This window comes from Mus pahari, chromosome 12 (genome assembly GCF_900095145.1).
Source record: "Mus pahari chromosome 12, PAHARI_EIJ_v1.1, whole genome shotgun sequence".
In the NCBI taxonomy this organism is placed as follows: Eukaryota; Metazoa; Chordata; class Mammalia; order Rodentia; family Muridae; genus Mus; species Mus pahari.
The window spans coordinates 25,352,045-25,368,050 of record NC_034601.1 but is presented as its reverse complement, the minus strand read 5'-3'; the positions used below and the strand labels follow the sequence as shown (position 1 = coordinate 25,368,050).

The 16,006-nt window shown below is 50.6% G+C and overlaps 1 protein-coding gene across 1 annotated transcript; it reads left to right on the top strand.

Moving 5' to 3' along the window:
- The first annotated feature begins 3,925 nt into the window (after positions 1–3,925).
- Cpn2 (carboxypeptidase N subunit 2) lies at positions 3,926–14,139 on the top strand. Its single transcript, XM_021210062.2, has 2 exons — positions 3,926–4,087; positions 11,688–14,139. The coding sequence occupies exons 1-2, from the start codon at positions 4,022–4,024 to the stop codon at positions 13,332–13,334; spliced, it is 1,713 nt and encodes a 570-aa protein (XP_021065721.1). The 5' UTR covers positions 3,926–4,021; the 3' UTR covers positions 13,335–14,139.
- Positions 14,140–16,006: the final 1,867 nt, after the last annotated feature.

The window sequence follows — 16,006 nt, the reverse complement described above, 5'->3', positions numbered from 1 at the left end:
TACTGATCCTTTTATGGGCATTTTATGCCTGTATCTGTTTCTATTTTTTTTTTCCCCACTTGGAGGGGAAACAAAATTGCTCAGAGATGAGATCTTCCAGCTGAACGACCAAGTGTAATGGAAACCAGGAATCCGTCTATACTGTGGTCAAATTCTCCATCAGCATTAGTCAGCTGTAGTTAGACTGCAGCGTGTTTACAGACAGCAGATATCAGGGTCCGCTGGAAGGTCACACGAGGGCGTGGGGTGCTCTGCAGAAACCTTCTGCCTGGGGTCTGGTTGTGAACCGAGTGGTTTAGAGTTTTCTCTTTGGGTGTCAGTCACAATCTGCCTTAGCTCTGTTTCCTGCTACAAACTATTTCTGCACGTTAAACCGTTCTGAGAAGACAACACAGCTTTCTCAGGACGACTAATACATCCGTGCAGAAGTAAAAGCTTCAAAATAAGCAGGCATGGTGGGTCATGTCTTTAGTGAGTTCGAGAGTAGCCCGGTCTACAGAGCGAGTTCCAGGATGGCCAGGGATATGCTGAAAGACCCTCCCTCAAAAAATAACACCGGGAAACAAAGAATTTCAGGTTTCCCTATCAGTGAGGGAAAGACCCCGACCGAGCACAGGAATTTGCCAATCTATCTCCAACCTGAGGTGATGCTCGGAAACCCCTCTGGGTCTTGGCAATGGGGAGCTTACACGATGTCCAGACTTGCCCTCCAGATCCCTGACAGAATACTTCATAAGGAATGCTTGTGAGAACACACTCGATGGCCCAGAGAAGCTGATGTTGGTCAAAAGGCATCATCTCTCCAAGGCCAATCTGGATCTTCAAAGTGTTTGCAAAGTATCTATAGCAACTGGTACACGCGAACCACAGTTGTCTCCAGTCCCAGAGTGAGTGTGAGCTTCGTTCTTCTGGCTGTGGCTTGCTGGTAGGTCCTAGGGTGAAGAGAAGGAGCTGTGCCTGCTTTACTGAAGATGGATGCTCGACACAGTACTGTGCTCCCCGAACTATCAGGCATTCCTTGTAAGCTATGTCCATCCTCAGTGAGCTAGGGATAGAGGGGGGTAGCATCCATAGCATCCAGTGTTCCCTGCCAAGCATATCCTGGAAACACAGGCTGCTTCTGACATTGGCCATGACAGTGGTGTGCTTCACTGGCTCAAAGGCTGGCCTGAGGACAGCTGTCTTCTAATGACATGCCCAGGAGCTCCCAGGCAGTAAGCCAAGTACACAGTTCCTCAAAATCACATCCTTTAATCGGGGACAGAGTTGGCAGAAACACTGGGTGGAGGGTCCTTTCCTATAGGGTAATCCATTTTTGCTCAGTTCTGGGGCTGGAAAGAGCTCTGTGGTCCCTAGAAGTCTGTGATAGGGTGCAGAGGTCAATCCACTTGCCTCATCTGTTCAGTGCTCTCTGGACTTCCATCCCAGCCTTGTGCAGAGTGGGGAGAACAGTTGACTCTGGAAGACTAATAAAGGCCAACCAGAACCAGCATGGTAACAGATGTTCGGGGCCTGGGTGTCCTTCAGAGCTCTTCCCCTAACCCTCTCGGCACCTTTCGAAATTAGTTCCACCATGATCTTTTGTGTCATCGGGGCCTTTTCTGCACAGTGCCCAACTTACAATCCCTGTAGAGACTACATCAGCTGTCTAAGGCTTTCGTCAGGAGACTGCAGGAAACAGGTTGCAGCGTGCACCAATGGCCATACAAGTTCCCACAGGCATCGAGATGGTGGAATGGAACTGCGGAAGCCAGTTCCAGCCTTGGGAGAGCATGAAGAACAGAATGATAACATGAGTCAGGAAGCAAGCCCTGTATGTGTCCTAGACTTAGCTGTAAATGACTTAAAGATTCATTCCCCTGACTCCGCAGTCAGAACCAGATCTGGCTGTGGAAGAGAATCTGGCTGTTGATCTCAGGAGGGAAGCCTTTAGTGTTGTTCAAGAGAGTGCGCAGCAGGTAACTTCCATATGAAGCCCCACCCAGTCTGGGTCCTTCTCCTAAGGAGAGATTGTTCCTTGCCTCCCATTGTCTTCGCTCTGCCTTCTAGAATAATCATGCTTGCCTTACTAGACAGTCTCCGCAAGTAGTCTCAGTTGCTCGGCAGTACATTTAGAGGTTTCTAGGCTCCCTGGGTTCTGTAGAGTGTGAGCCCTGGTGGGCAGGTTTAGGGGAATCTGTCCTTTGTTAGATGCTGCTTGTAACAGATTTGGTGTACAGGATCAACAATAAACGGTATACAAAGGGCGAGTGTGTTCTCTGTGGACATCTTGGTGTGTGGGTCTCATGCCTGTGCGCGTCACCCTTGCCGCCTAGATTAAGGGTGACCTGGATGGATGGCTCCTTACAAACCGTTGAACTTGGGTGGAGAACAGGGGGGGAAAATGTGGCTGGCGGGGACTTTAAGAACCGGTTTGGCAGGACTGACTAATGAAAATGTGAACTCAATGAGTTTCCCAGAGTCACTTTGTGATCTGGCCTTCCTCCCATAATCCCCCAGAGTCCACTGAGACAGGCTTCTGGAATTCCAGACCACGGGGAGAGGGTTTGAAGCTGAATGCTTATTTCCTAGAGGGATCTTTGAATCTCTTGATGCAAACATCCCTCTACAGTACATACACATATGTGCACATGTCTGAACTCTGGACACTTGTACACACATGGACAGACAGACAGATAGGCAGACACACACACACACACACTCCCCTGATCCCTCCTATGGGAGAGAACACAGCAATTTGTAGAGAGCAAATCACTGTGTATTGCTATTAACAACTGAAAAGCCAGAATTCAAACTGTGCTGTTTGTTTTTGGTTTTTTGAGACAGGGTTTCTCTGTATAGCCCTGGCTGTCCTGGAACTTACTGTGTAGACCAGGCTGGCCTCGAACTCAGAAATCTGCCTGCCTCTGCCTCCCGAGTGCCAAACTGTGCTCTGGCAGCCAGATTCCTCTTGTTTGCCCTGACATCTTGACAAATAGGACATGGTGTGTTCCTTGAGGAGCCAAGGCCCTGAGCCCACAGGGTAGATAACTGTTCTTAAACCTGGGTGTGAATCTCCCAGGAGACTCCGGTCCCGTGCCCTGCTGTTCCTCAAGGCCACCAACCCGCCTTTGACAGGCCAGGCACCACACAGGGTGAGCCTGAGTACACTGGATTCCTGGTTGTCTCCCTCTTTCTTTAGTTTGTACTGAAAGAAAATGCCTCCTATTGGTCAGTCAGACCTTTGCAGGGTGGGTTGTCATCCGATCCCATGCAAAAGAAGTCGTATATCCTAGCAGTTTTTCTAAAGGTGAGCGATGGTTAAACAGCCTCCGATCACTTGGATGGCAGACTCCCGGCACTGGAGAGATGGCAGACTCCCGGCACTGGAGAGTTACACTGCTTCTCTTGGACATCCCTTCATGCCATACACCTCACATCATATGGACACTCACATACAATCATACGCACATGTACACACAAAACATCCCTTACTCGACCATACCAACCACACAAAGTTACTCTCATTTTTATTATATAGAGTATACCTGAGTGTGTGTATGCATGCACACACAACTCCACTTACTCTCACATGTTCACCACACACATACATGTACACAAACACGCAATATATATGCCCCAAAGAGAAAGTTCATTAGACAAATCAGCAAACACGAGAGTCTGGTAAGTTCTAAGTTCCGTCTGAATGGCAGGGTTGGGTGCTGAGCAGGTAGCTGGGTGGCCTCTTAGCCCACACTTACGTTCACGAGGAAATGACTCTCATCTCAGTGTAGCCAGGAGACACTTTTTACTGGCTGGTGGATAGTTGGGGTCCCAGAGCTGCCAAGCCTGCAGTCTCAGTGGGATTTTAGCCCTATTAGGCATCTGTCTATGGGAACCATCCAGGGTCATTTTGTAATCTTTATAGGCCTTGCCCAAGTGACCTTGGTGACATTCCGGGAACAGTCGATCCCCATGAGGGGAGGAACCCTCCTCAGGACTTTGGTCAGCGCTGGGGCTGGATCAATTGAACACAGAGCACATGAAATTCTCCTCTGTTTCCGAGGAAAAACCAGGGCTGCTGGCCCCACCTGCCCAGCCCCTCACGGTAGGTCTCCTAACTCACTCCTGGGTCTGTGGGCATGTGGGAACATCTGGCTTAGGGTCCTGATTGGGACACTGGAAAGGGACTGGGAACAGGCTCTGGGAGCAAGTAGCTGAGTCCCCTTCCCTGCAAAGGGAAGCCCTTGGGTGGATCAGCTAGCCTTGGCTGGGAAGGACCAGGGAGAACTTAAGGTGGAGGATGGCCTGGCCTGGCTCTCAGGGGGAGCCAGGTGTGAACGGTGGCAGACAGAGCAGTCACAGGCCATGGTCCACCCTGGTTGGTGCCTGCTGTCTGTCATAATTAGTGCTGCTGTCTCTTCATTCCCAGAGTGTCAGACTTAGATAATAATGTTCACATTCATCCTAGGACTAAATTGAATGTTTGCTATTTGTCAAGCACCATGCAGTACTTTAAATGCACTGTCTAATTGGGGACTAATTTTAACCTTAAGGGCTCGGGTTCTAATCAGGATGAGGAAATTAAGGCTTTGATAGATGGCGAAGGGGGACCCTTGGAGCCCACACAGCTAGTAAGTATGGTGTCTGGATTTGAACGCAGAGCTGGCTACTCCGACAGAGCCAAAGTGCTTTTCCACTCCACTAAGAGAAGAGGAGTGGTCACAGAGAGCCACAGACATTCTGTTCCTTCAGCCCGGTGCCATCTGTTTGCCTAGCCCTGGCCTAGGTGCTGGGATGCAGAGCCAAAATACTGCAGCAGGGGCCTGACCCCTGGGGTCTCAGTCGGGATACAATCTACTAGAATACAGAGCAGAAGGACCCCGTGCTTAGCAAAGGACACCTGTGACCTCCCAGGTGAAGGAGGGACAGTCCAGGAAGGCTTGCTGGAGACTCCTACTGGTCTGGGAGGGTGGGTACAACAGGAGCAGGCAGTGGGAGGGAACAGTAGGCACAGACATACTGCAGCATCACCAAGGGGCTGGAGGAGGCATGGCCGAGCCGGAAAGTGGCAGTACCCAGTCCACATCTTCTTATGTCACAGTGCCAGCTTTCCCATAAAACCAACACAGCAAAGAGCCAAGCTCCTTGCAATGGTCCTTGGCAACACAGGATCTGAGCGCTACAGACCAAGGAGTACGGCTGTAGGGTACTGACTGGAGTTGGTGTCTGTGGGTGGAGTCAAGCCTCACAGCATATAGGGTGGGGATGGGAGCCCTGGGAACTACCTGTGCCTAGTGTTTTATACAGTTACCTACATCTTGTAAAATAGCTTCCTTCTTCACCTTAAAATAGACTCATGTTTATTATGTTAAAATGTTTTAAAATGTGTATGCATTTTAAAAGAAGAGCCAACGTAGATTTATTAAGGAAAAATAAGAAAGAACCAAGAGTGAGAGGGGGATCCAAGGAAAGGCTGCCATGAAATGCTTTTTAAAAATAGAATTTTTTATTTGTTCTTTGTCAATTTCATGCATGTGACCAATGTAACGTGATCATCTCGATCATATCCACTCCCAAGCCCCCTCTCTCCCCCATGCCCCCACTCCCCCCACCCCCACCTTCATGTCTTTGTTGGTTTTTCTTTCTTCATTTGTTTTTTTAAATGACTGAGTCCAGTTAATATTGTCTGCTGGAACTTGGACTAAGGCTGCTGGCTTGACCTGGAGACAGGCTTGTGTCGGTAACCGCAGTGACAGTGGGTTGGTTCATGAGGCAAATCCGCGTCCTGTCGAGAGGTCAGCACTTCGCAGCACTTCTTCCTCTGGCTCCTAAGTTCTCTCCACCCCTCTTCCAGGATGCTCCCTGAGCCTCGTCTCAGCTGTGTTGATACACAGATGTCCTGTTCAGACCTGAGCAATCTATACTCATTTATTCTCAGAACTTCCACCAGTTATGAGTCTCTGCCTTAGCTAATGACCCCTGCAGAGATGCTTTTCCTGGCCAAGGCTGAGAGCAGCACTAAACATACGTGTGTGTGTGCAGGTGTGCATGTGTATGTATGTCTATATGTGTATACATGTGTATGTACATGTGTGTGTATGCATATGTGTGTGCTCATGTGTATGTACATGCAGATGTGTGTGTGCATGTGTGTGTATGCATGCATGCATATGTACGTGCAGGTGTGTGCAGGTGTGTTTGTGTATGCATGCATGTGTGTGCATGTGTATGCACATGCATGCATTTACGTGTGTGTGTGTGTGTGTGTGTGTGTGTGCATGTGCACATGAGTGACATTGCCTATGGAGGCCAGAAGGTGGCATTGAGTTCTTTGGAGTTAGAAGTACTGACATGGATGTAGAAACTGACCTGGGTGGAGGTGGTTGTCCTCTGTAAGAACAGCATATGCCATCCCAGAGTATACTCTTAACCACTGAACCATCTGTCCAGCCCTATTGCTTATATTTCTTTTTTAAAAAATTCATTTATTTATTAAGTGTGCATATGAGTGTATTACACCACGTGCCTGCAAGTACCTACAGGAGCCAGAAGAGGGCAGTGCGTCTCCCACGACTGCAGTCACAGGCAGTTGGGAGATAAACCCAGGTCCTGTGTGAGAGCAGTGTGTACTCTTAACCTCTGAGCCATCTCTCCAGCTTCTTAGCTTCTGTTTTTTGATAGTTTGTTGTTTCGGTCTCCTTTCAGGGCCACACCAGCAACAGTAAATCTATGCTTTAGGTGTTAAGATTGTGAAGTCAGCGCGGTTCTGGATTAACCAATGCAGAGGCAGAGCTTCAGAGTTCCCTCTCCTGCCTGGGTCTCAAGTAGGCCTGGAGGTGGGGTGGGGTGGGGTGTCAGGGAGGGTCTGGGCAAGGTACCAATCTACACTTCCTGAGACCGTCAGCCCTCTGATTAATTTTGCTGACTTAGAGGAAATGAGGTCAGGTCTGAGGATCAGCCAGGGGCACAGAGGAGCCCAGACGTTCTTCTTGTTTCCTTGGGACCTCGGAAGAAGCAGTTGTATCCAGCCTGCCTGTGAGGTAGATCCCAATGCAGGTGGCACCAGGCACACTGGGGTCAGACCTTGGGCTCCCAGCACCCTGGGAAGGGAGGGGGCTTGGCTCTCTGATGGATGACAGGTGGAACAGCTTGGGGCACATAGTAATGTACCACCACAGGGGGATTTGGAAAGGATGAAGGCTGTTCGCTGTCCGTCAACAGAAACAGATGAATAACACACACATTTCAGAATGGAGGAAAGGCCAGGTGCCCCTCACTTGCTGGAGCACGGGGCGCTTCTGTGTTCGTTCACTGGTCTTTCTAGGTGCATAGCATACGCCTTCTACAGCTGTGGCCTCTGGTGCAGCCCCCATGCTGTGTTTGGAGTGGGAGTGCCCAGTGACTTGTTCTTCTGAGGGACCAAGCCAGGGCTGTGAGTCTGTGCCTTTTTTTCTCCACTGAGAAGGAAAAGTGTTAGGACCGGGACTGTGGGGAGGGCTCGATCTGCTCCACGTGGAGCGATCCCATGAGCTCCTCAGTTTTTCCACGGCAAACCTCGGATGACATCTGGCCAGAGCTGTTCCTTGCCAAGCTCAGGAGAACCATGGCCACTCTCAGACCAGATGATGTACAACATACCCAACTCTGGGCTTGGGCCTGTCTCTGTATTTTCTCATTGTAGCCCTCTGAGACCCTCACATAGAAGATAGTCTTGTGCTCACTGATTTAACAATGAAGTGAAGCACAGAGAGGTTACACCACTTAGCCACAGTACACAGCCAGTCAGGATTTGAGCCCACACTGGCTACAGAGTGCTCACTCTGGGTAACTTGGCAGTGGGGAGGAGTCTTGGGCTGGTAATGGATTGTCTTTCTTTCTTTCTTTCTTTCTTTCTTTCTTTCTTTCTTTCTTTCTTTCTTTCTCTCTTTCTTTCTCTCTTTCTCCCTTTCTCTCCCGCTTTCTTTCTTTTCTTTCTTTCCTTTCTTTCTTTCTTTCTTTCTTTCTTTCTTTCTTTCTTTCTTTCTTTCTTTCTTTCTTTCTTTCTTTCTCTCTTTCTTTCTTTGTCTGCCTGCCTGCCTTCCTTCCTTCCTTCCTTCCTTCCTAAAGATTTATTTATTTATTTTTATATGAGTACACTGTAGTTATCTTCAGACACACCAGAAGAGGGCATCCGATCCCATTACAGATGGTCAGGGTACCAGTCAGTGCTCTTAACCACTGAGCCACCTCTCCAGCCCCCCGGATCATTTTCTTTCTGCTTCCCCATTCCATCCTTGTAGACTAAGACAAGGGGGATCTTGTCCTAAACCTGAGAACTCCCTGTTCTGACCTAAGGACACCCCCAGGGACTGAGAGGGTGACAAGGCTAAGGACACATGCCTATCTGCATAGCTATCTAAAGCCTTACCTCGGGTGCCAGCACCTGAGCTGGCATGGATAGCTCCCTAGAGCCACTGACCCTAGACTGACCCTGCCACATAGGTCACGCCCTTTGCTTACCTGTGGAACACTGAAGGCGGCTGAGACCCAACCCAACAAGATTCAGGTTGAAAGAGACATGGACAGACAGTGGGTCGGATAACTCTAGGCCTGTAACTGTGAGCAATGAGCCTGCCAGTCCCTACCTATTCTCTGTCTGACACAAAAGCCTTGTGGGATCAGCAGGGATTCTCAGAGCACAGACATAAGCCTGATCCTGACCCCTTAATAGCCGAGTCTCGTGCTATAGGAGTCCCGATTCCCCTGTTCTGGTCTTGTCTAGGTTCCCCCATGGAACAGGTTGCAGGTTTGAGAATGTTGGGGGTGGGGAAACAGCCCCTCAGACTCCTTCCCAACCCTATGTCCCCTCGGCCCCACAGGGGTCCGACACTCCTCTAACACCTGGGTGAATTTGCTTCACGTGATCTCTATGCTACCAAAGGTCATAGTTTTCTTCAGTGTCGGGATTCTTGACAGTCACCTTTCTCAGGGGCATCTTTAAGCCCTTGTTTTCTAAGGTCGGTGTATGAAGGAGACACCAGGCCAAGCAGATGAGAGGAGGAGGTGGACTGGGTGGCTCAGTGGTGACACTTGTCCTCAGGAGGCCCTGGCTTTTCTTCTGTGGTACTTCCAACCAGGGCTCCAGATTAGCTCCTGGCGGTGCCAGGGGGGCTGTGGTCTGCAGAGGGCCTCTCGGGTTGTGTCACTGTCTAATTACCATTCTGTTGTTGTGAGGAGACACCATGACCAAGGACACTTCTAGCAGGAGGCATTTAGTTGGGGGCTGGGTGGCTTACAGTTTCAGAGGGCGAGTCTGTGATCACCTGGTCTGGAAGCCGGGCAGCGGGCAAGCAGGCATGGTGCTGGAGCAACGGCCGAGAGAGCCTGCATCTGACCCACAGGCAGCAGACAGAATGAGAGACTGGGCTTGGCGTGGGCACCAGTGACACACCTCCTCCAACAAGGCCACACCTCCTAACTCTCCTTAAACAGTCCATCGGCTGGGAAACAAATATCCAAATATGAGCCTATGGGGGGAGGGGGGATTCTCATTCGAACCTGTGGGGGGCAGGTATTCTCATTCAAACCACCACAGTCACCATTCTGTGCAAAGGCCTCATGGCCCCCATGAGTTGTATAGCTTTTTATTCCTAGGAACCTTTCTCTGGAAACTTCGAGTAACAATGGCCAAAGGAGTTAGAAACAGTGACTAGCACCTGGATACCCCTCGGCATGGTAATAGTTAGAGCATCTTGCCTCTTTTTCTCATGAGCTCTCTAGGCCGTGTTTCTGGCTTGCTGACAGCCAGGGTCTGGATGGACTCAAGGGTAGCTGCCTCCCAATCCGCTCATCCGGCTTTGGGGGAGTTCCACCCAACCAACCGGATGGAGTCTGCAGGAGTCAGCCCTGGCCAGCAGGGGGCAGTAGAGAAACAGCCAGAGGAGTTCCTTGCTTGCTTTTATTTTACTTATTTTTTTATTTTTAGTAAATTCATATGGATTCTATCTACAAGATATTTTCTTACGACTTTTTTTTTTCAAATACTCTCTCTGTAATGACGGCACCTTGCAACCTAACAGCAGTTAGCATCGTTCCTAACTGCTCGTTTATTCTGGGTCCCCGATGTAAACGTACTCATTTAGTTCTGTTATTATCCCCAGTTTGCATATGAGGAAGTTGAATCACAGATAATAACGCGCCTAAGGTCACTAGACTAGAAAGTCACGAGCCTGGGATTTGAACTCAGGGGTTTTAACTTCCACAGGTCATGTGACTAGGTGGGACCAATACCACCGGGGTAGTTCGCAAAGTGCATGTCTTCTGAAGGGTGGGGGCTACTGAGCCCCAGTTGGCCTTGCCAGGTGGGGATGTGAACCTATTGTTTCCAGATAATTCTGAAATGGGGACTTTCAGTACGGAACTCCCAGTTTGTGTGTGTGACCTATGAGACCACCAGGGACTGAACAAATGCACCTGTAGGCTGTACCGCTCGTTTGTGACCTGTTAATGCAACGTTTTTTTCAGGTTTTTGTTTTCTTTTGTTGTTGTTTGGTTGGTTGGTTTGGTTTTCCTTTTGTTTTTTGTTTTTGTTTGTTTGTTTGTTTTTGTTTTTAGTTGCTTGTTTCGAGCCAGGACCTCTTAATACATCCCAAACTAGCTGTGAACTTACTGAACTTACCAGTTATTCCAGGCTGGCCCACAAAACTTAAAAGTAAAACCCCTGGGCTATCTCTGTCCCAGCCTCCAGACCGCTTCGAATGGCACACACACTGCTGAGAACCTCTGTGATAGACTTTCTTTCTTTCTTTCTTTCTTTCTTTCTTTCTTTCTTTCTTTCTTTCTTTCTTTCTTTCTTTCTTTCTTTCTTCTTTCCTTCCTTCCTTCCTTCTTTCTTTTCTTTTCTTTTCTTTTCTTTTCTTTTCTTTTCTTTTCTTTTCTTTAATGAGAATTTAGTAAACTAAAAGTTTGGTCTCCCTGGGTTTCCTGTAGAACCTTTGTGTCCAGATCCCAGAAAGTTCCCTGGGACTGGGACAATGGGGAGCAACAGGCAGGTGGGTAGGGCCACACTTGGCACAGTTCCGAGGAGCCCAGTCCCTGGGCCGTGGCATCTTTAGCTGACCCAACTACGAGCATGGGGCAGGAGCTGCTCTCAGGCAGGCCTGAAGCATACTGAGCTCTGGCAACCCAGAGGATTGTGGGTTAGAAATTTCCATCTCGGGGCTAATCCGCTCATATTATATGTACTATCTCCAACAGTTCCACACTACCTACACCCCTCTCCATCACCTTTTTGACCCTTTCCACATCATTCTCCAATCTGGAAAGAACACCAACACTTCAGAAGACCCAAGTCTTGGTCCGGCCATGGCCACTAATTTGCAGGGTATCTGGACATGCAACCTGATACCTTTGCTTCCAAGAAATAAAAACTAGGCTATCACTCCCCACAAGGCTGCTGTAAGGCGGTGGGAACAAGCTGCTAAAGCCATAAGCTGAAACTGGGGTTCAGTGGAAAAGCTTTCCCCACCACGTACTGGGCCTAGTTTCCATCCCCAGCAATGCATCACATAAGCAACTGTCCCCCAAACACATATGCATCCTTCAAGGGGTTGATTCTCACTCACAGCCTGATCTTGCCTTGGGGGGGGGGCTCACTGTCTAGTGTTCTGGGCCCTGCACTATGATGCCCTCATTAAAGGCATTCTGTTTTGTTTTCTGTCCTCCAGACGATGTCCCCGGGAGCCTGGCTGCGCTGGGCCTCACTCCTGCTCCTGCTGAGGCTCACCCAGCCTTGCCCCGTGGGCTGCGACTGCTTCGGCAGGGAGGTCTTCTGCTCAGACGAGCAGCTGACCGACATCCCCCTGGACATCCCCCCGCATGTCACGGACATTGTCTTTGTGGAGACTGTCTTCACCACCGTGGGGACCAGGGCTTTCAGTGGTAGCCCCAACCTGACCAAGGTGGTCTTCCTCAACACTCAGGTCCGTCACCTGGAGCCCGACGCCTTTGGGGGACTGCCCAGGCTGCAGGACCTGGAGGTCACGGGCAGCCCCATCTCCTACCTCAGCGCCCACATCTTTTCTAACCTGAGCTCGCTGGGGAAGCTCACCCTGGACTTTGACAGGCTGGCGGGTCTGCCTGAGGACCTCTTCTGCCACATGGACACCCTGGAGTCCCTCCAGCTTCAGGGAAACCAACTCCGGACCTTGCCCGGGAGACTATTCCAGTCTCTGAGGTATCTGAGAACCCTCAACCTGGCTCAGAACCTCCTGACACAGCTGCCTAACGGGGTGTTCCAGTCACTCACCGACCTGCAGATGTTGAAGCTGAGTGACAATATGCTTGCCAGACTCCCCGAGGGAGCACTGGGCAGTCTGAGCAGCCTGCAGGAGCTCTTCCTGGACGGCAACGCCATCACAGAGCTGTCCCCACAGCTGTTCTCACAGCTGTTCAGCCTGGAAAAGCTGTGGCTGCAGCACAATGCCATCTGCCACCTGCCGGTCTCTATCTTCTCCTCCCTGCACAATCTGACCTTTCTAAACCTGAAGGACAACGCACTGCGGACTCTGCCTGAGGGTCTCTTCGCCCACAACCCAGGCCTGCTTCACCTGTCCCTTTCCTACAACCAGCTGGAGACCATCCCGGAGGAGACCTTCACCAACCTGTCGAGTCTTGTTTCCCTCACGCTCTCACACAATGCCATCGCCGACCTTCCCGAGCGTGTTTTCAGGAACCTCGAGCAGTTGGTTAAACTCTCTCTGGACAGCAATAACTTGACGGCCCTGCACCCGGCTCTCTTTCACAACCTGTCCAGCCTTCAGCTCCTCGACTTGTCCAGGAACCAGCTGACCACGCTCCCTGGGGGCATCTTTGACACCAACTATGACCTCTTCAACCTGGCCCTGCTTGGCAACCCCTGGCAGTGTGACTGCCATCTGTCCTACCTCACCAGCTGGCTCCGTCTTTACAACAACCAGATCTTTAACACCCATACTTTCTGTGCGGGCCCCGCATACCTCAAGGGCCAGTTGGTGCCAAACTTGAAGCAGGAGCAGCTGATATGCCCGGTCAACCCAGGCCACCTGGGCTTCAGGGCCCCGGGGCTAGATGACGGGAAGCCAGCGGGCAGTTGGGATCTGGCCGTGGAAGGGAGGGTAGCTCGAAGCCAGTGTGCCTACAGCAACCCCGAGGGCACTGTGCTGCTTGCCTGTGAGGAGGGCCGGTGTCGATGGCTGAACATCCAGCTGTCTTCCCGGGAGGGCTCAGACTCCCCAGCAATGGCCTACAATTCCAGTCAGGAGTGGGGGCTGAGGTCAAGCTGTGGTTCCCTCAGGGTCACTGTGTCTATTGAGGCTCCGGCTGCCGGCCCTTAGGTGCAGCGGATTCGGAAGCCTCGGGGCAGAGGGGACAGAATGTCTGAAGCTAATACAAGGGACATGGCCACAGCTCCAGGGTAGGGAGGAAAGAGGCCTGCTTCACCTAGGGTCTCCTCAACTTCTGTCACCATGCTTTCTTGGAGCCTATGGCCTAACAAGGCCACTCTCAGATCTTCCAAAGTACCCATGGGAGCCACTGTGCTAGCACACACAGTATTTCCAATGCTGTGACCCTTTAATACAGCTCCTCGTGCTGTGGTGAGCCCCCAAACAATACCATTATTTCATTGCTACTTTTATAACTGTAATTTTGCTACTATTTGAATGATAATGTAAGGTTTTTTTTTTTTTGGAGATAGAGGTTTGGCAAAGGGGTCATGACCTACAGGTGGAGAACCACTGGCCTAGAGATTATACGACCCCCTCCCTATCACGGCACAGTGTTTTCCTGTTATTAAGCCCCACCCCGCTCCCTGCTCTGAGTTCCAGCTTTGAGGTGTGTTCACCTCTACTGTACTTACACAAAGTCGAGGCCGTGTCCCTTTAATAGATCAAAAGACCAATAGTCTGTTCTGATCTCTTGGCCCCAATTTTGTATTCAATGGCTAGAGAAAGGAAAAGGGTGTCCGAGCTGCTGAGGTGACTGGAAAAGGGCAGGGTGGGGGCTGTGTGGGGAAGGGAGATTGTCCTGGCTGCCTCTCAAGCTGTGTCCAGGAGAAACCAAGGCAAAGCTGGACTGTGTGGCTCTCAGGAGGGCAGAGTGGCAATGCCTCTTCAGCACACAAGATGTCTGTTCCCTGAGGAGGAGGGGGAGGGGGAGGGGGAAGGGGAGGGGAGGGGGAGGGGAGGGAGAGCACCTGGGAGGCAGAAGCAAGTCTGTGAGTTCAAGGCCAGCCTGGTTGATGTCGAGAGCTCTAGGCTAGCCAGAACTACACAGTGAGACTCTGTCTCATCATTAATAACGATAACAACAACAACAACGATAAATCAATAATTAAAAGGCCCCCATCGGCTGATCTGATAGAAGCATCTTCTCAACTGAAGTTCCCTTTGCAGATGTCCCTCACTTGTCCAAGTCGACAAAACTAACCAGCACAGGAGGCCTTGGGGACGCTCCAGGCTGAAACCGAGTGGGAGTTACATGCTGGAGACATGCAAGCCGGGAGGACACATGCAAGCCGGGAGCAACACACAGCAGAACAGGCCCCCATCGGGAGAGGGGGCAGGGATCAAGGCTTGGAGCCCATAGGAGCCTCTAGGTCCCCCCCCCCCACCAACCACCTCTAGGGTAGGCTGTGGTGGTGAGGAATGTGGAAACTGAAGCTGGATCCTCTGCAAAGGCCCCCTCGTGTTGAGCCATCGCTCCAGCCCGCTTGGAGGAATCTGTGCTTGTAAAGGACTCTGCAGACAGTTCACACAGAGGCAGGCAGGACTGGCTCCTGCTTATGGTTCAAGCAGTTGGCGGCCCAGAACAGGAAGCTAGGGCGACAGCTTGAGCTAGGGTTTGGCTAGAGATGACAACCGACAGGCAAGGGGGACTTCAGCAGCTGAACAGCACATACACAGGTGGATTAAGAGCCCCGATGGTGAATTGCAGACATGCAAGCGAACCTAGAATAGGTTCTGCGTTACATCTATTCGATAGGAAGCTCATATGGAGTGGTGTAACAGGGTCCAGACCTTAGCATAGCCGACTCCATGACAGAAGTGCCATTCTGACTGTAAACTCGGCACATAGACACCGACACTAGCCAGAGTGAAAACAAAGACCTAATCCACCAAAGTCCACAGTTCTAAGAAAGTCTCCACGTGAACTAACCTTGCTTTTTGGCTTCTGTAGTTCTGCTTCTGGCTCACTGTTCTTGCTAACTGAAGGATGTCAGCCCAGAATACGGTTTTTGTCCTTAAAAGCTCATCCGGAGAGAGGCCCAGGGCTACACTGGCATCTGGAAGACCCAGTGTAGTAGCAGGCCGGCTACTAAAGACTTTCTATTGGCTTAAACCCATGTCTGAGCAGTCTTTTCTGTGAATACCCCACAACAGGAATGCAGTGTAGTGTTGCTGGTGAATGTAGCCCTTCGAAAACTACCAACAGCTGAGCAGTGGTGGCGCACGCCTTTGATCCTAGCCCTTGGGAGGCAGAGGCAGGCGGATTTCTGAGTTCAAGGCCAGCCTAGTCTACAGAGTGAGGTCTAGGACAGCCAGAGCTACACAGAGAAACCTTGTCTCAACAAAACAAAACAAAACAAAAACAAAACTACCAACAGGTTCCTGTAAAAGAAGGGTTTGGGGAGGGGCCAGGTGGGTAGGCGTGGTGGGAGGTACACAGGAGAGCCCGGTCTCAGGGATTTCTCTTCCGTGTGACTGAGGACACTAAGGTTATGAGCAGGGCAGGGACAGGTTAGGCAAAGGGAGGGGCAAGATGCCCACATCACACAAAGCAAAGATTCTCCTTTACTCCCAGATGCTCAAGTGGATTGATTTGAAAGTGATAGGAAGTCGTCAATAGATTTGCTGAAGAAGCAGATTCGCAGATCCACTCAGCTCCGTCTCTAAAACCATTTGGTTATAGACTAATTTGGACCTCTCTCTCTCTCTCTCTCTTCTCTCTCTCTCTCTCTCTCTCTCTCTCTCTCTCTCTCTCTCTCTCTTTCTTCAGAATAAGCTAC

What these genes read in the sequence shown, in the direction of transcription:
- Cpn2 (XM_021210062.2), top strand. Translation starts at nt 4,022, where the DNA reads ATGAAATTCTCCTCTGTTTCCGAGGAAAAACCAGGGCTGCTGGCCCCA. An exon ending in CACCTGCCCAGCCCCTCACG is followed by an intron (nt 4,088 to 11,687) that starts GTAGGTCTCCTA and finishes TCTGTCCTCCAG; the next exon opens with ACGATGTCCCCGGGAGCCTG.